General features: G+C 33.7%; 1 protein-coding gene across 5 annotated transcripts in view; it reads left to right on the forward strand.

Annotated features, from left to right (window-relative positions):
* Positions 1 to 1,156: 1,156 nt before the first annotated feature.
* The window catches only part of CEP135 (centrosomal protein 135), an 83,032-nt gene continuing 64,918 nt past the window's right edge, over positions 1,157 to 19,270 (forward strand). For 2 of the 5 annotated variants that reach the window (XM_074276142.1, XM_074276146.1), the window contains exons 1-9: positions 1,157 to 1,292; positions 3,878 to 3,988; positions 4,464 to 4,621; positions 7,512 to 7,702; positions 8,611 to 8,778; positions 11,059 to 11,200; positions 13,817 to 13,901; positions 15,582 to 15,710; positions 16,279 to 16,494. In XM_074276142.1, coding sequence (XP_074132243.1) covers positions 4,509 to 4,621; positions 7,512 to 7,702; positions 8,611 to 8,778; positions 11,059 to 11,200; positions 13,817 to 13,901; positions 15,582 to 15,710; positions 16,279 to 16,494 — 1,044 coding nt within the window. In that variant the 5' untranslated portion in view covers positions 1,157 to 1,292; positions 3,878 to 3,988; positions 4,464 to 4,508. Of the gene's footprint in view, positions 1,293 to 1,539; positions 1,712 to 3,877; positions 3,989 to 4,463; positions 4,622 to 7,511; positions 7,703 to 8,610; positions 8,779 to 11,058; positions 11,201 to 13,816; positions 13,902 to 15,581; positions 15,711 to 16,278; positions 16,495 to 19,270 lie in introns of those variants that run through there. The other 3 variants (XM_074276143.1, XM_074276144.1, XM_074276145.1) reach the window with 3 other exon arrangements.

The raw sequence follows: 19,270 nt of genomic DNA on the forward strand, positions 1-19,270 counted from the left end.
ATGGGTTCCTGAGAATAAAATGTTTGAGATTTGATGATCTAAAACACAGGAACCATTCAATAAATGCAGGTGGACCAATTACAGGTGAGAAAAGGTCTTCTCTAAGATTTTCTTTATCATGGTTTCCTTAATACATTCTATAGGCTGCAGTTTATAACTTTGAATTCATGAATGGATTTCAAGAAACCTGAGGGGCAATTGCATTTCTATGTTCACTAACCTCTAACTGAAATTTAGTTTTCCTTCAATCATATTTTAAACCATTCCCCCCCAAAAAAGGCTAACAATTTTCACTAGATTACCTAAGGAATCCATGTCACAAAAAAACCCAAAATAAAACAAAAAATATTGAAGAGTCTCTGTTTTACTGTAAAGTGATAAGGAAGAAATATTTTATTAAACTCAGCATAGGGCTGCTGCAGATGGAGCTGTTCATGGTGATTACTAATAATAGGTACAATGCATGTGAATGATAACATTTATAACATAAACATTACATAAATGACAATAGCTATTTTAACTATCAATACAGCACTTTAAGATTTGCAGAACACTTTACAAATACTTTCTCTTTTGATCCTTACAACAATCCTGACCAGTAGGTACTGTTTTCATCTCCATTTTACAGATGAGGAAACTGGGATTAAGGGACTAGGTCACACTATTATTTAGTACTTGCAAACTTTCAGTGCTATTATTATCCTGTTTTGCAGATTTGGAAACTGAGGCAAACAGTTTTAGAGATTGCCCAGGGTCGCACAGCTAATCGGGGTGTCTGAGTCAGGTCTTGATTTGGGGTTTTCCTAACTCCAAAGCCATCCCGTTCTCTTGGGAGCCTACTAGGCAGGCATTACACCAGTCGGAAGATGCTCTCGCGCTCAGACATGGTGCTTCCTAGGTCCAGGACGTCGGAGCTGGACCACTCTTTCCCGCAGGTTCCGCTAGGGGGTGCTGTGGACCAGCGCTCGCCCAGCAGGTTCCGGGCGAAGGAGCCGGGATCACATTTTCCCAAAGTTCCCGCTAGGGGGCGCTGTGGACTAGTGCTCGCCCAGCAGCCGTTTCGCCAGCTTCCGGCCCGGGGCTGCGGCGGCGTCACCTTTGCCGCCATTGCCGCCGCTCAGTACCCCCACCTCCCCCCACCTTGTTACCAGGCAACGACGGCGCCTCCACCCTAGCCGGCTGGCTCCGTCTCTCCCGCGCCATTTTCAAACTGCTCTCTCTAGTTCCTGGTTCGGCTTCTGCGCTGGGCGGTGGGAGAGCGAGGAAGGGCCGGTTCTTCGCCGGAGCTCCCGGTAAGGGCCGCGGGGGTGGGGGAGGGGAGCAGCCGGGGCGCTCGTGGGCGGTGCGGCCGCCCCGACGGAGGGGCAGGGGGACGCGGAGCTGGGCCTTCCTCCGCCGGCCCGTTCCGGCCGCCCGCCGAGTCCCCAGTTCAGAATTTAAATACCCGTGAAGTCACTCGGCCCGCCGGCGTTAACTCCTGTAAGCGCTGATGAAGCTCCCACTGTATGCCGGGAGATACTAGAAAGGCCAAAGAGACCCCCTCCCCTTCCTTCCCCCCGTCTGCCCTCAGGGAGCTTCCAGTCCGGAAAGCGACGCACGAAAGACCCTTTTCTCCATTTTAATTTTTTTGTATGTGAGGGAGCCACTTCTGGCAGGCCCGTGATGCACTTTTGAGTATGTTGTCTCACTTGATGTTCACAATAATTCTGAGGTAATTTAATGTTGTAAAACTCACTTAAAAAGGTAATTACAAACTTAATAAATGCCAGCCCAACAAATATTCAAATAAAGAACGGAATCCTGCCTAAAACCTTTAGCATTTAACAAGGTGCCAGCAAATGACTCGTTGAACAAACAAAACAATTAAAGCTTTTGTGGGTGTCTCTTGAAGTTCCATTTATTTGGATGGTCCCGCCCCCCCTTAAATAAACGTTATTTTTACAATCCAGGTTTTGGTTTCAATTTGTACGTTTCATTTATAGCTATATTAAATTTTAATTTAATTCATTTATTTTAATACACATCGCTTCATGAATCATGGGAGAGAAAAATAGAGGGAAAATCAATGAGAAAAAAATTAAAATGAACATGACAGCTATATTTTCTTGAATGCTTCATATTTATTGTGATCTTTTTTTCACTAATATCCCATTATATTATTATACTTTCTTTAGCCATTGTCCATTTGTCGGACTTGTGTTTAACAGCTTTTGTAAGTGGAAATAAACTGATTTTTTTTTTTTTTTTTTTTTTTGAAAAGACAGTTTTATGGGTTTTGGAGGATTTAACATTAGCTGTTATTTGTTCCTTCCAACCCCTCCAATTTTTACTATTAAGGGCAGTGTCTTCCTCCCAAGGTCACTTAGAACATTAAATTAATATATATACACACATATATATATTTAATTTTAATAGTTTATATATATGCATGGGTAATTTTACAACATTGACAATTGCCAAACCTTTTGTTCCAATTTTTCCCCTCCCCCCCCAAGATGGCAGGTTGACCAATACAAGTTAAATAGAACATTGAATTAATATTATTGAAGTTCAAGGAGGACCCCAAAAGGTTGGGTTTGCTAACTGGTGTCCTGAGGTATCTCAAAAGAATTTGCAGGATTGAACCCATGCCCAAGTGAAGAGGCAAAGTTTATTATAATTTTAACACCAATTGACATGGGTTAAGTTACAAAAGGACTTAGCAAAGAACAAGAAGATGATAAATTTGTAGGACAAAATTAGACCAGAGCTTCATATCACTTATTTGCTAATTTTATGACTCTTATGGGTAGGTTGAGGGGTGGTCCCTTCACTATTATGTCAGGAACTTGGTTGTCACTGACCACCAGATGGTTTATCTGACAGTCAGGCAATGTTTGTAGGACCATACATATATCCTAAGGCCAGAAAACTTTAGAATCATGGCCAGATTGTTAGAACAATAGCAATCTAAGGTCAGGGGATTACTGCTGTATTTCCACTGGAAGCTGGAAATGATAGGGTATGTCATTCATTATCATTCTCAAACCCTCAAGTTCATTCACTTGTAGATTCCATCTGTTGCCCAGTCTTAACATTTCTGTCTTCATACTCTCTCTTATGTAGGGCTCCTTCTCTCAGCTGCCACAAATAGCACCCCACATGTGTCCTCAGCTCTGAACGGTCTGGATATTACAATCATCTCTGGGTGATCCTCCCTGCTGCCAATGTACCATCCATTTAACTGCTTCGGTCATCCTCCTAAACCCATCACCCTCACTCAAGGAATTTGCAGAGGCTCCCTGTTGCCTCCAGGATCAGATATAAAAATCATTTGTTTGGCTTTTAAATTCTTTAGAACCTCTGCTCCTTTCTCTCAGTCTTCTTACACTTTACTACGTGTACTGCGTAATCCACTGTCTTTCATTCTGATCCTCATACAGGAAGATCCATATCCCTACATGGGGCCTTTTCCCTAGCTGGAGCTCATGCTCTCTTTAGCTCAGCTTCTTGGGTTCCCTGGCTTCAAGTCTCAGATAAATCTTAGCTTCTGAATGAATCCTTTCCCTGTCACACTTAAAGGGTCCCTTTCCCTTTGAGATTATCTCCAGTACATTTTACCCATACCTATGTGTCTCCTCTATTAGAATATGAGCTCCTTGAGGACGGATCGTTTTGCATTTGTATTCTCAGTGTATGGCTCACTAGTTGGTATATAGTAAGTACTTAAATCCAGGTTGATTGACTCACATCATAGTGTCTTTTGTATTCTGTACACCTAGATAAAAATTAATGTCTCTTTATCAAGTCATTTGCAGGCTATCAGAAATAATAACAGAAAAGTTTGTGGCAAGATCCTAAATTCTTAGATAGTAAGGTGCATTTCTGTTTATTACAGGCATTTTTGTTCTTCAGCACCGTTATCCTGGGAAAGACAGATCCCTTTTGTGAAGTTGACAGCATCAGTACTTGATTGTAAAAGAAAGCTAGAAAGGCACTACTTTCAAAGGCAAGTTGTTTGAAAGAAAGAAAACAGAAAAAGTGATGATGGGAGATGAATGGGAATATTGGAGATTTACATGTTAGGCCATGATAATGATGAAAATGATTTGGTGGGTTTGGGCATGCTGGTATTGTGTAATGTTAATTGGCAAAGATCAGGAAAGAGTTAGGTTCTATAAAAAGAGAAATTGTCATCAGTTAATTTTTTGGTTAGTTCTCCTGTAGCCCAAGGAACATAGCAATCTTTGTTAAAACAGGGGAGAATGAAAACTTGCAGACATATGTAGAGATTCTTTATATTATGTGATATAGCTTATAAAATAATTCCATATCTTAGCAGAAGTTTTAGAAAGTATCCTTTTGAAAAGAGAGCCTTGGTATAATTGTTTTGTGTTCAAATAAACTTCACATGGAATTTTTTTCTATAAAAAGTTGTTAATCTCTTTAATGGAAATATATCAAAATCTTTTGCCCTTTTTCAGACCATCAGTTTTTCAATGCGATAAGAGCAATTTTGGAAATACACAATGAGTACAGCTGCAGAAAGAAAATTTATTAACATTCGAAAAAGATTGGATCAGTTGGGATATCGACAGCCTTTGAGCATTGACTGTTTACCCTTGGTGGAAAAACTTTTCAGGTATAAATAAATAATGAAATTTTAAACCTGCGTGTTTGTGAACTGTGGCCCTCTCGTGTCTTGCTGTAAAGACTATGTGCTTCAGTTAATTGTAGGTTAGAATTTCAAGTTATGACCCATTTGAAACTCAATAAATATTTCCAAAAACTCCAGTTGCTTGAGCTCAATAACCCAGTTCTACTTTTTCTACTTGATGAGTTTTGTATGTTTTCACACTGTTTCTTGAGCCGAAGTGTTAGAATTTTTCTTTTTATTCAGTTGTCTGCATGGTCTCTAGTTTTCTTAATCACTTTTACTAGGACTTCTCTGTTCTATAATGTGTCCTTTGCTGTTGTGTGTCATCCTAGCTCTGAGGTATTTCTCCTTGAATTCTATCATTTCCTCACTTGAGTTTTCATTGCTGTATTTCTTCAGAGCAGTGGCATCAGAATACTTGTATAGTTGTGATTCTACTGTTAAATTGAGTCCATATATTAATGCTTTATTTTGCCTGCCAGATAGAAACATTAAAAAGAATCATAAAACATTGCCAGACTTCAAATATGATCTTCATTTTTTAGCATGAATACTGATAGCAAGTCACAGTAATAATATTAATTATAATATTTAATTATATAAATATATAAGTTAATATATATATGATACATATTATATATATAATATATTAATATATTTTTGTGTGGCATGGACTCCTTTGATAAAACAGATTTCTTTGAATGATATTTTTAAATGGATAAAATAAAATACATAAGATGACAAAGGAAGCCAGTTATATTAAAATAGCTGTATTAAAATATCAAGTTTAGATTCCAGATTAAGAATCCTTTTTTTTTTAATAAAATAACTTTAGATCTTGAATGAAAAGTAGTTTATAAATATACTTTTTTAAAAAATAATATTGATAAGCAATTCATGATATATAATTATGGATTTTTTTTTCTTTTAACAAAATGCTTGTTTTATCCTATAATTTCTTGTTTCCTAGGAAATATTTTGCCAGTCTCCTAATTTGTAGCTGATTTGAAAGATTAATATTTAATTTTTCTTTTCTTCCCTAATCTTTGAAAGTGCTAAGGAATTTGCAGAGGAAGCAGAGTGCAGCTTAACTCATTTAGAGTGTCAAAACATCATGTATAGCTCCTTTTGTATACATTTTGGAAAATCACACGTGTACCCAGACTTAGTAATGTTTATGTGATTTTCCAGGACTGTTATCATGAAATTCTCTTTTTTATTTTTAAGAGTTTTACTAGATAGGAAAGCTGGGGTAGAAAGGGAACAAGAAGAGTTTGAGTAAAATAAGTTGTGAGTGGAACTGAAAGTTCTGTTTGACAGGATTGCAGAATGTAGAAGAAATAATGTTCTTTGAAGCTAGTAAGAGGATGGAGTTGTGAAGCTTAAAGCTTGACAGGAGTTTATGTTGGATCTGGAATTATTTTTCTTTTTATTGTTTAAGAAAAATCTAATTTGGAGGATTTTTTCCTTTTCAGATCTGTTTATGATGTCTTAATTGGAAATTTCAAAGTATTTTTTAGTTGTAAATGTTTTGTGTATTGGGATTGCTACATTGTAAACTCTGTGAAAGTCTTTTATAGCTCCTGTAACAATGAACATTGATGTACTTGTAAATACTTCATAAATGAATTGAATAGCTATCATTTTGTGGTAGAGTAGTAGCTACAATTTTCATTATAAATTTTGTCATTTAGTTTCAATTAAAAAAGTTGAGTATTCCTTCATATTTGAGTTCTGATGTTTTTATAGAGCAAAAGGCAGTTTGACTATTTGTCCTTTTGTAGACATTTATATTCTTAATTCTGTCCTTCTGCACCTGTCTTTTCCAGTCTTCTCTTCCTTGGTATAATTTTTATACATTTTTGATATCAATAACACACTTCTTTGGCTAAGGTTGGAGCTTGAAATTTGTAATTTATCAATTTCGTTTACCAGTTTCTCATTTAAAGAGCAAAATTCCCAGAAGTGGGGGGAGGGAAATATATATTTAGTCATTAGTGAGTAGGAGTTATGATAATAACTAACATTGATAACAGTTGTATCAGTTTATTAATAGTCAACTTCCCTTTCCTTCTCCCTGCCAAAAACAAAGGGAAAAAAACCCATCTTTTTTTTTTTTTTTTTTTTAAAGAGAATTTTAAAATAAATGGTTGAATAGATATTTATTTACTTGAAATAATAAAATAATTTTCTCATTCTTAGAGTGTTGCTGATATTCTGGTAGAATAGTATTATGGTGGTGTATATCATGTAAGAATATATCATGTGAGAGTATATTTTCTTATTAAAAAAAACCCCAAGAAACAATTTAACTTTTAATCTTTTCTCACTGTTAAAACATATTCTTTTAAAAAATATGTTAGCATAAAATATCGTTCTGTATAGTATTGTATTAAATTGCTTATCTGTAATTTCTAGTGAGAAGTTAAGTTGAGGAGAATTAAACACTAATTTGTTAATTTTAGATTATTTTAAATTAGTAAACTTTCATATTTAATATATGCATATTTTATTTAAACTTTCTCATCACCTACACTGCCAAATTTAGATAATCAGTTTCAGTGCATGGGAAAGAAAATTGGTCATGTGCACTAAGGATCAAGGGTCTCTACAGTTGTTTGACTTTTAACATTTTGGGGATTGTATCACAGTATTTGATTTTGGCTCACTAATATTCTTTATCACTACTAAAATCTCTGCATAGTATTTGTTGCAAATTTTTATATTTTTTTGGAACAAAAATGTTGACAATTTCATGAAACTTTTTAATAATTGGATAAGTGTTAGGGAATCACTATTATTTGGTGGCACAGCTAACAAAGTTTAGGAGTGATAATTACCTATTTTAATATTTTCTGATGCTTTGTATTTTCAGTGACCTTGTTCATACAACAGAAAGTCTTCGGAAAACAAAACTATTTGCTGGAAAAGCTGAAAAGGAAACTACCAATTTTGATTATGTTTTGGAACCTTATAGAAATGAAAATGCTAGATTGACCAGGGAAAATAATGAACTACACCTGGATTTATTGAGGACAAAAGAACAATCAGAAATAAGTATAAAAGGTAATCGAAAATTGGAATTTTAAAAAATTGAAAGTTTTATGTTTGAATTTTACTGTGAGGGGCAGCCAGGTGGTGCAGTGGATAGAGCACCAGCCCTGAATTCAGGAGGACCCAGGTTCAAATCTGGTCTCAGACACTTAACACTTTCTAGCTGTGTGACCCTGGGCAATCACTTAACCCCAGCCTCAAAAAAAAAACAAAGCAAAACAAAACAATTTTACTGTGCAGTTTTTAGAAAGCTTTTTAAAATGGATTAGTGTAGAAGTGAAAACAAAAGGCAAAAGGCATATAAGCAAGTATTCTCCATTCATTCACTTTTTATGCTTTGAGAATTTATGTTGTCTGGAAGTAAAATAAATATTACCAAATTACAATTGCTCTAGGGAATAATAAATGCCAGTACTTCCTGAAATAATTGTTTCTTAATATTGAATATAAGAATAGTGAAGTAAGGTGGTTAAAAAAAAAAAAAAAAGTCAGTACTCAGGTATTCTCTAATGTTGTTGAACTTCATTTTGGTTCAACATTACCATATTTTCAGAGGTCTTGGCTAATTGACTGAGGTAGGTGTACAAGTGTAGTGACTAAGAGGAGGATATACCAGCAGAGGCTATAATTTTTTCCCTTTACTCCCTAACTTCCCAAAGCAATTACTGCTGATAGCTCTCTTTTTAGAATTTTGTTATTTATAGAAAATAGCTTCCATTATTAATCTGAAGAATTAGTCAGAAACAAACAAAATTCCCACATTGTAAAAATAAAGGTGTATCTTGACTAATGGTTTTAATCCTCTTCTCCAGAATCTTACTATATGAAGGAATAGCATAGATAAGTACTTCTGTTTATTCTTTTTTAGGGTGACTCTTAGGAGAGTATCTTTTCTTCTCTTATTCTTTTTTTTTTTTAAGACTTGAAAGTCAAATTAAGAAAAGTTGAAAGTGAGATGGCTGATTTGAAGTTTCTCAATAACCAGTATGTTCATAAATTCAAAATGTTGGAAAAGGAGAGCAAAGCCAAGAATGAAAAAATCCAGCAGCTCCAAGAAAAGAACCTCCAAGCTGTGGTGCAAACTCCAGGTAGGACAGGCAGATGTTGGTAGCGATGCCTCCCTATTTGGGGAGTCAGAGAACATGGGAGGTGGGCCTTTCTGGGGGGGAAAGGAGGGCTTTGGGGCCAGTGAGAGAGCTGCAGTTCTTTAATTTGCCAACAGCACTGGGATCATAGGACCATAGATTTAGGTCTGGAAGGGATCTCTCATTACAGTCAATCAGTAAGCATTTATTCAGGCATCTACTACAGTCCAGGTTTTTCTGGGGACAGAAGGACAAAAGTGAAATCATTTCTATCTTCAAGGAGCTTATGTTCTATCAAAAGAGACAACACATACACACATAAAATATATGCAAGCCAATTACAAATCAGTAATAGCTTGAGAGGTTCAGGAAGTATCCAGTATAGGAGGTAGCTTTTAACCTAAACATTGAGGAGAAATAAGTGGGAGAGTGTGTTAAAGAAATATGAGATATAGGGAGATAGCCACTTGAGTTTGTATTAAGAAATGATTTGTGTTTGATAGAGAGGAAAGAAGCCAGATTGATTGAACTGTCTAGTTAGTGAAGTGGAGTAAAGTAATAATACTGAAAAAGGAGGTGGGGTTAGATGGTCAAGGATTTTAGATCTCAGATAATTTTGTATTTAATCCTAGAGGCATCTTTAGGGAGCCAGTCAATAAATTAGACCAAAGCTAGGTCCCTTCTCTGCATTTAGTTTACTTTGGGCATTGTATATCTTGTTCTTTGAGATTAGGTTTTTTTTTTTTTTTTTGGCTGTTAAAGTATATGTTAAATACAATATATGTGTACATGTCCATATAGTTATTTTGCTGCACAGAAAGAATCAGCTTTGAAATAGTATACAATTAACCTGTGAAGGAAATCAGAAATGCAGGCAGACAAAAATAGAAGGATTGGGAATTCTATGTAGTGGTTCATACTCATTTCCCAGAGTTCTTCGCTGAGTGTAGTTGGTTCAATTCATTACTGCTCTATTGGAACTAATTTGGTTCATCTCATTGTTGAAGAGGACCACGTCCATCAGAATTGGTCATCATATAGTATTGTTGTTGCAGTATATAATGATCTCCTGGTCCTGCTCATTTCACTCAGCATCAGTTCATTTAAATCTCTCCAGGCCTCTCTGAAATCAGCCTGCTGGTCATTTCTTACAGCACAATAATATTCCATAATATTCATAAACCACAATTTATTCAGCCATTCTCCAGTTGATGGGCATCCACTCAGTTTCCAGGTTCTGGCCACTACAAAGAGGGCTGCACATTCAGGACCCTTTCCCTTCTTTAAAATCTCTTTGGGATATAAGCCCAGTAGTAACACACTATTTTAAAGAATAAAAAAGTAAAAAAGAATAAAGATAAAAAATAAGTCAACAAGGTATCTATATCAACTTTTTTATGTTACTACTTTGTGCTTTTGGCCTTTCTGTTTTTAAATATGAAATGGGCACTATAAGAATTTAAATTTATAATATACAATAGCTATAAGTAAGCCAGACTCAGCCAATGAAAAGTATATTAGTTTAAGAAATATAAAATTATATTTAACAAATACTTTTTAAACTAAATTAAATCAAATGCTGAATGTTATCTAGTACATGCAGTTCCAATTTTTTACTGTTCTACATTTTATCACTTTATTCATTCAGCATTATCTAAAATGCTTGTATTTAATTTCTAGTGCTTTTTCTTTGCTCATTTCAGAACTTTTCCAGGTTATTACTGCTTATTAGCTATATGAAGTAGTAAATCAACAAACTTCTTTTAGCTTTTCTAAATTATAAAATGGGAATAATATTTGCCTTCTCTCCAAGAATTGCATTAGGGATTAAATAGAATAATTTATGTTTATGATTTTGCTTTCTCTCAAAAAGTTATATTTGGGATTAAATAGAATAATATATGTTTATGACTTTCTTAACTGTGATGTACTATATAAATATCAGGTAACACAGTATTAATAACAATACATCAATACACACTGGGAGCAGATGCCATGTGGTAGTAAAATGGGATCATTTGGGATATATATTAAACATGCAGATAGACAAATTTAGTAGTGCTTCTTGTTTCCTTTTTATGACATTTCACAGTGATGTTTCCAAGAACCTATTTTCTTGTAAAAATGGGAACCAGTTGTATGAGAGAAATAATTTGTTCTAATAAAATAATAACATAATCTGTAGACTAGAGAAATATTTTGTAACAAAATATTACTTTAGGTAAGTTGTTCTATGATGAGTTTTTTGTCTTGATTTTGGACAATATGCTTTTATTTTTCTAGGTGGTAGGAAGAGAGGTATTCCTTTTAGGCGTCAGCGTATGCAGATTGATCAGCCTGTACCCCCATCTGGAATCAGTGCATATCCAGTTCCTCAGCCAAATGACCCCTATATTGCAGACCTCCTGCAGGTGGCAGATAACAGGTATCTAGAAGAGATTATAATGATAATAAATGATGATATACTTTATAGTTTAACCTTTTTATTTCAGGACAGCTATTTATGTTTTTGCTTTAAAAAAAATGAAGTTTCAGTATCCTAATTGTTTCATGTAGAAACTAATTGTCATCTCCAATAGTGATAGATGAAATCTCTACTCACACATCAAAAAAATCTTTGTTCCTTAACATTTATCTCAGTGTGAGCTAGCTAGTATGAAAAAAAATGATTAAGAGAAGGGAATAAATTCTGAACTGGTCTTAAAAGTTATTATTATAGTTAAACTTCTCTTTGACAAGTTAAACTCTATGAAGGGAAAACTTTTCTATTTCATTTGCCTTAATTTTTCTCTTGGTTCCCATACATAGCAATCTGGAAATAAGGATTTAATAAGGATTTTGGTTAGATATGATTAAAGTGAATTTTCTGCTATAATTTTAGCTTCATACTAAAAAAAATTTGCCTTTTTAAGCTTATATTGTGTTTCCCCCAATTTGTTTCCATTTATATTGTTTTTTTTAATTTTATTTTTTATTATAGCTTTTTATATACAAAACATATGCATAAGTAATTTTTCAACATTGACCCTTGCAAAACCTCCTGTTCCAACTTTTCCCTTCTTCCCCTCACTCCCTCCCCTAAAATGCAGGTAGTCCCATACATGTTAAATATATTAAGATATATGTTAAATACAACATATGTAGACATATTTATATACTTAGAAAAATTGGATTTAGAAAAAGATAAAAATAACCTGAGAAGAAAAAACAAAAATGCAAGCAAACATTAACAGAAAAAAGAGTGGAAATGATATGTTGTGGTCCATACTCATTTCCCACAGTGTTCTTTCGCTGAGTGTAGCTGGTTCTGTTCATTACAGATCAATTGGAACTGATTTGGATCCTCTCATTGTTGAAGACAGCCACGTCCATCAGAATTGATCATCATGTAGTATTATTATTGAAATATGTATCCATTCATATTGTCATAAACATGTTTACTATTTATGTTTGCTGTTCCTTACACATTACTTCACACTATTTTATATTCACAATATATAATATTTATATTCAGATTGAAAACAGAAGTAAATTTAAGTGTACAGTGACTTCAGTTCTAAATCAGAAGTTCTTTTAAGCTGAGGTCTCATGTATCACCCCAGAGAAACTAATAATTAAAAAAAAAAAATCTGATTGCAAATATTCCCAATATTTTGATAAAATTGCTACCCATTTTACTAGAGGCCATCCTCTTTTAATATTTTATCTTTTAATGTCTTAGGTCCAAAAAAAAATAATTTAGGAATATAATTGTCTTATGTTTTCTGTATGTGATCTCTTTCTCATAAAAAAATTTTCATGAGAGGGGCAGCTAGGTGATGCAGTGGATAGAGCACCAGCCCTGAAGTCAGGAGGACCTAAGTTCAAATTTGGTCTCAGACACTCAACACTTCCTAGCTTTCTGACCTTGGGCAAGTTGCTTAACCCCAATTGCCTCAGGGGAAAAAAATTCGTGAATGACATGCCTTTGCAGAGGATATATTTGTTTAAAAAAATCTGAGAAAGTAAACAAATTCCAAACTAAGAGAACATTTAACTTGGTGTACTTGGTATAGTTAATGACTTCATTGTGTATACAGGCATAGAGAGAGCAGTGAAAGCAATATTGAATCCTAGGTTGAAGCTAAAAGGAGCCTTAGAAACTAATTCCCTCATTTTACAGATAAGGAAATTGTCTTATAGGGAGGTGAAGTGGGGATGGTTTGTCCCCAGAAGTCACCCAGCAAGGAAGGATATTAACCAGAATCTACACCCAAGTGTTGCTCATTTCAGCCATGTACTCTGTCGCTCCATCAGGCATCTCTGGAAAATATTGTTAAGAATCAGCAAATGATGCACACATATATTGTATCTAGGTTATATTGTAACACATGTAAAATATATGGGATTGCCTGTCATCAAGGGGAGGGAGTAGAGGGAGGGAGGGGATAATTTGGAAAAATGAATACAAGGGATAATGTTATAAAAAAAAAAATTACTCATGCATATATATAATGTCAAAAAAATTATAAATAAAATTTTAAAAAGAGAATAGGATGTTTTTCTATCATCATGCTTGCAGATAATAAATGCTCACTGGATGCTTAAAAAAAAAAAAAAGAATCAGCAAATGAAAGACTTGTAAATTTTCTAATGGCAATGACAAAGTGGGCCAGACCATTTTCTTAGGGTTTTTTTTGTTTTTGTTTTTGTTTTTTTGCATGTATTTATATTTAGTAGATTTAAATAATTAGAATTGAAGTAGTTCTACAGATAATGCAAATCCAAACCCGAGTTGTAGATTAGGTTATCTGGGCACTGGTGGGCTCTTGACTTAATGATCTTTTAGTCAACTCATTTCTCCATTTTTATTCTCTTTAGTCTACTTTATCAAAATAAATTTATAAAACAAATTGTTTTCATAGGATAGTGAAATTTTAGGCTAGAAGTTATATCAGTGATGATCTAATATAATCTCTTTTTTATATATAATGAATTTTTCTTTTTTTGTTACTTTGTGTTCTTCAAAAGTTATTTATAGTTATTCAAAAATGTGTTTCAGAATCTTTGAGCTTCAAGAAGAATTATGTCACTTACAGGGCAAGTTAGCTGTTGTTGAAAATGCATTGGATAATTCTTGTAAACAGGTAAGATTTCATATTAGTGCTTAATTTAGGGCCTAAAATAGGCATGTTGTAGGTATTTGTGAATACATTTTGGTTTTGTTTTATAATACCATTATTATAATTTTACATAGCTTTTTTTTCTAGTCATAGAATTTTAGAATTATAAAGCAATTATTAGACATTATTGTTGGAATAATAGCAATAAAATTTTAAAGATCTTATAATCCTACTCTTTTTTGTTGAATTGCATTGAGATATTGGTGGGGTGTGTATATCAAATAAAACTTTTTTTTTACAATGTGAGCCTTTTTCCCCTTTAAATCTTGTAACTATTTTTGTTAAATAATTCTCACTGTTCTCATCTTGTGTTTTTTTTTTCTCTCCAAAATCTATTGATGGTTATAAGATACAGTTTCCTGAGAAGTGCAATATCTAGGAAGGACCACATTACTTATAAATTATCAATTTGCTATCTTAGGCTCAATTCTGACTTAGGTAATTATAATCTCCTTCTCTAGTGCTCTTTAGAATTTTATTTGGCTGTCCTGGTTTTCATTTTCTGCATGAAGGTATTTAATTGAATTTCTTGGAATGAAGTTTTTTTTGGTATAAAAACATGGATATAACTTAGTGTATAATGTGTGCATGACCTTGTAAAATACTTCTGTCAGTATTTGGATAAAACTGTTTTAAAAAGCAAAGACTTAGTAATAGGTTAACAAATGAACATTTTATAGAGGATTTTATAAAATTATAGATAGATGTTAAATAGTAAGTTATATTAACAGTTAATAATTAACTTACTGATATTTCAAATTTATTATTAATATTTTTCTCTCTTCCCAAAGTATTTTGCAAATATAAACCCATCAGCCTTCACTATGTGAAGTATGCATTTTTATTTCATTTTGCTAAAGAAACTCAAGTATAGAGAAACCATTCCTTCAGTGGAATATCAACTCTCTGAAACTAAGGGCATTTTGCCATTCTTTCATTGTGCCTCCAGTAGATAGCCCAGTGCCTTTAATATAGGGGAACTTGAAAAATGCTTGTTGGATTGGATTGGATTGGATTGAATGACTTGCTAATTTTTTTATTTAATATTTAGTGGGACCAAAAACTAACATAGTATAGACTTATGATAAGTCTATGATGATGATCCTGATGATCCTTTCTTTTCAGTATCTAAATAAGAAATGTTTAATTGAATTTGCATAATTCAGTTCAGTCATGCTTTTCTTTTTTTCAGCTATCTTATTTGAGGAATTTCTGTATGGAACAGAAACTATTGCTAAAGAAAAAATTAAATTACAGTAGAATCCAAGGATAAAAAAAAAAATAAGAAAGACAAACTGAATTAAAATGAGGGTTGTAAAAAGAAGGGACTAATATTATGTAGAAAACATTTCTTTTGAAATAATTTCATATTCAGAATTTTTTGATTAATTTTGTTTTGAGGATTTTTTTCATTGATAATTTTCATTGATAATTTCATTGATAATTGATAAATTTCATGGATAATTATATTTTTTAGGTGACAAATATATATATAAATACTTGATAAACTTTGCATTTTGGGGGCTTTTGTAGTTTGACTATGTTCAGTAAAAGTTTTTTACAGTTCTCTGCTGAATAAAATATAATATAATATAAATATAAATAAGAATAAGCACTTTAAAATAATGGAAAATTATGTCTCAGATTGAACTAAGAGATCGGGAAATAGAACGGCTATCAGTTGCACTTGATGGTGGTCGCTCACATGATGTTCTGTCTCTGGAGTCCAGAAATCAGAGTAATGAGAAACTCATTACTCACTTGAATATTCAGGTAATGGATTTAATGTGTTTTTAGCTATAATTTGTTGTTCAATTAATTTGGAAAAGATTAGTGGTAAAAATTAAGAATTTATGCTTTACAAAATCTCTTCTTTGGTATTTTTGCCACTGTTTGGATATGGAGGCTACTTGTACAAGGGGAAAACAAGAAAGTAATAGTAGTAAATATTAAGCATTATTTTAATGACTTATGACTTAAGTCATAGGTTGGTATACTAAGCAGATCAGGTAGCAATGGAGGTGATTAGCATGATAGTTTTATTAGTATTTTAGTTATTTTATTATTTATTATTATTATTATATTACATTATAAATTATTATTTAGTTGTTAGTATGTTATTTTCTCAGTTGTCTGTGCTGCTGAGAAGCTTATTCACTCTTCTTATCCTCTGAAAAATTTTAGTAAAAATATTTTTTTACTAAACTTGAGACAAATCAAATTTGTAAATTAATCCTTCAGCATAATTTTTTATTTCATAAATCCTTTTATATGTTTTAATATGCAGAATAATATATTTTAGAGATGTAATAGTCTAATATTAATTATACATTCTTTTTAGATTGATTTTCTTCAGCAAACAAATAGAGACTTGGAGAATCGTATTCAAGAACTCTTAGACAGCAAGAAGACTGTAACCAGTGAGGTTCTGACTTTAAGTAACAAAAATGAAACACTCTCTCGTAGATTGAATGAAATAGATCATATTACACATCAGATGGAAAGGCGTAGAGATGAAATTCTTGAGAGTACAGATAAACAACTTATAGAAGCTGAGGTAATAAAAGCACTTTTAATTTTTAAGTCTCATTTATTTGGAATTGTTTAGGAAATGTTCTGAACAAAAGAGTTTTGCAATTATCTAAAGACATTTATTTCAGTACTAAAATTATTTTTTAGCGAAGTAGAAAAGGAAGGAAAGGAGACAAGGCCCAGGACAGAGCCATTGGGTATACCTGCAATTACAACATATAATTTAGGTGATGAGATAGTAATAGAGATTGAGGAATATTGAGATTAGAATAAGAACTATGAGGCTAATGTTCTAAGTACTAAAGAAGAAGGGAAGTATTAAGGAAGAGGTGATGGTCATTTGCAAGTAGGAAGAGAAGGAAAAAGAAAGACTGAAAAAAAATCATTAAATGTGACAACTTTAAACTAGATTGTAAACGCTTAAGAAGTAAATGGGAAGAAAAGAAGCTAGGAGGGGTGACAGTTTTTCTAAGAGTTTGAGAAAGGGAAAAGAAGTATAAACTGAGCTGGACTTAATAAATACTTGTTTATTGATTAACAATAACTTGAGGGGCTAGTAGGTTCTTGTAAAAGTATTTTTAAGGATGGGGGTACTTGGGCATATTTGTGGGTTGCTAGGAAGGAACTAATAGTGGGAGAGATTGAAAATTAGAGACAAAGTAGATGATTCATGGGGTAATTGCTGGATTCAGAGAGAAAATAGAGAGTTTGTATGTAGAGAATTTGACATTGCCTGAGGAAGGCCACCTAATTTGATTATAATTTTCAAGGATTTTCATTCTTTCTGTTATTGTTTGCTTTTACTTTTTTCCTTTTCAGGTTTTTTTCCTTTCTAGATCCAATTTTTCTTGTGCAACAAGATAACTATAAATATATATACATATATTGGATTTAACATGAATTTTAACATATTTAACATGTATTAGATTATCTGCCATCTAGGGGAGGGGAGTAGGGGGAAGGAAGGGAAAATTTGGAACAGAAGGTTTTGCAAGGGGAAATGTTGAAAAATTACTCATGCATATGCTTTGTATATAAAAAGCTTTAATAAAATACATTTTAAAAATAATTATAAGCAAGTAAAATAAAGGAGAAGGGGGTGAAAGGATAATGTCAAGAGGTTCTGAAAGAAAAGGAAAAGGAGTAAACAAGCCTAAAGCATGTGTATCTATTTTCTTAGTAGAGCATGTGGTGAGATCCTTAGCTGATGGGATGGGGAGAGGAGAAGCTATTGGGATTTGAGGAAGAAGGGAAGATTTGGAGTAGTTCTGTGGGGAGTAGAACAGAGAATCAAGCAAAGGGAAGTGAAGTAGTTTTCCTGCTTTACAACAGTGCCTCAGGTGCAATGAGATGAAATAAGTTTTTTGTGGATCCCCTCTACTCTGTCGGATTGCCTCCAGTTCTCCAGAACAGAAGTAGGAACTGTGTAAATAATTCAGGCTTGGTGTTTGGCACATCATGTGGTACTGGAATAAAGAGATGCAGAGTCTGTGAGTGGAGAGTTGGATGGGTTAGTTATAAAGTCATGCTTGGGAAGAGGGAAAAGTAAGATCAGAGAAAAGGCAGCGGACTAAAAAAAAGTCCTGAGGATGGAGGAGAGTTGGAGTTATAGTTAGAACAAATTGGCATAGAAGAGCTAAGGCATAACAAGAGATGGAGGAAGTTCAAGTTTTGGTCATGAATGATGGCTAGCACATCTGTGTGAGTTAAAAGAAGAGGAATTACACAAGAGATGTGAAGGTAGAAATAAAATGTGGCAACAGATTGGAATATAAGTAAAATGGAGTCAAAGATGACTCAGGAAGTCAGCCTTGGTGACTGGAAGAATAGTCATCTGTTGATAAAAATAATAAGATGTTTAGAAGAGGGGAGGGCTTGGGCAAAAGAATAGTGAATTCTATTTTGGACATATTGAATTTGACTTGTCTATGGGACATCCAGTTCAAGATATCTCCAAGAGGCAGTTTGGTGTGATACAAGATTGGAGCTCTGGAGAAAGATTAGGGCTAGATGTATAGAACAAGAATCACTGGCTTAGACTTAATAATTGAATCCATGGGAGATGATAAAATCATCAAGTGAGATAGAAAGCAGATACTATGTCAACTAGATTTTAAAAATTGTTTTTGATAACTGTATTTTAATGTAATTGGTTTCCTTTGTAATCCCTATATATTCTGAGAAAGGATCCATAGTTATTGCAAATTGTCAAAAGAGTCCAGAGCTCCTTTGGTTAAGGGAGAAAAAAGGGCAGAATTTTGGGCTACAACCATCATTGTTATGTATGAACTGAGTGAAGATTCAGCAAAAGGTACTGAAGAGGAGGAGACAGACAGATAGAAATCCTAGGAGAGAGTGTGGCCTTATGTTTTAGGCCAGGCATGACTTAGCCAATATGGTAGCTTATAGATCTAATGCCTCTCAGCTGCTGTCCAACCCAGGGACTAAGGCTCAGAATTCATGGAAAATGAAATGCATAGACCAGGAATAAGTCCAAAGTAATTTAACTGTCTGAAGGAATTTGGAAGCAGTTTCAGGGTAAAGGTTTAGGAATATGGGGTTTGAATAAGTCATACTATCTTCTTTCACTTCCCAAGATACCCAAGAAGCATCAGCCAGTTTGCCATCAGGAGACTGTGGAAGGAACAATGTGCCCATAATAGAGTGTGACTTAATATGATTGAAGATGTGCCTGCAGTTGAGCCTTCTCTCCCAGTACCAGTCACCTATATTGGTTCTGTCTCATTTCTTAATATTAAAATCTAAAAACTGTTTATTGGCAAGGATTTAAGAATGTAATT

The sequence above is a fragment of the Sminthopsis crassicaudata genome, chromosome 6, assembly GCF_048593235.1.
Source record: "Sminthopsis crassicaudata isolate SCR6 chromosome 6, ASM4859323v1, whole genome shotgun sequence".
Taxonomy (NCBI): domain Eukaryota; kingdom Metazoa; phylum Chordata; class Mammalia; order Dasyuromorphia; family Dasyuridae; genus Sminthopsis; species Sminthopsis crassicaudata.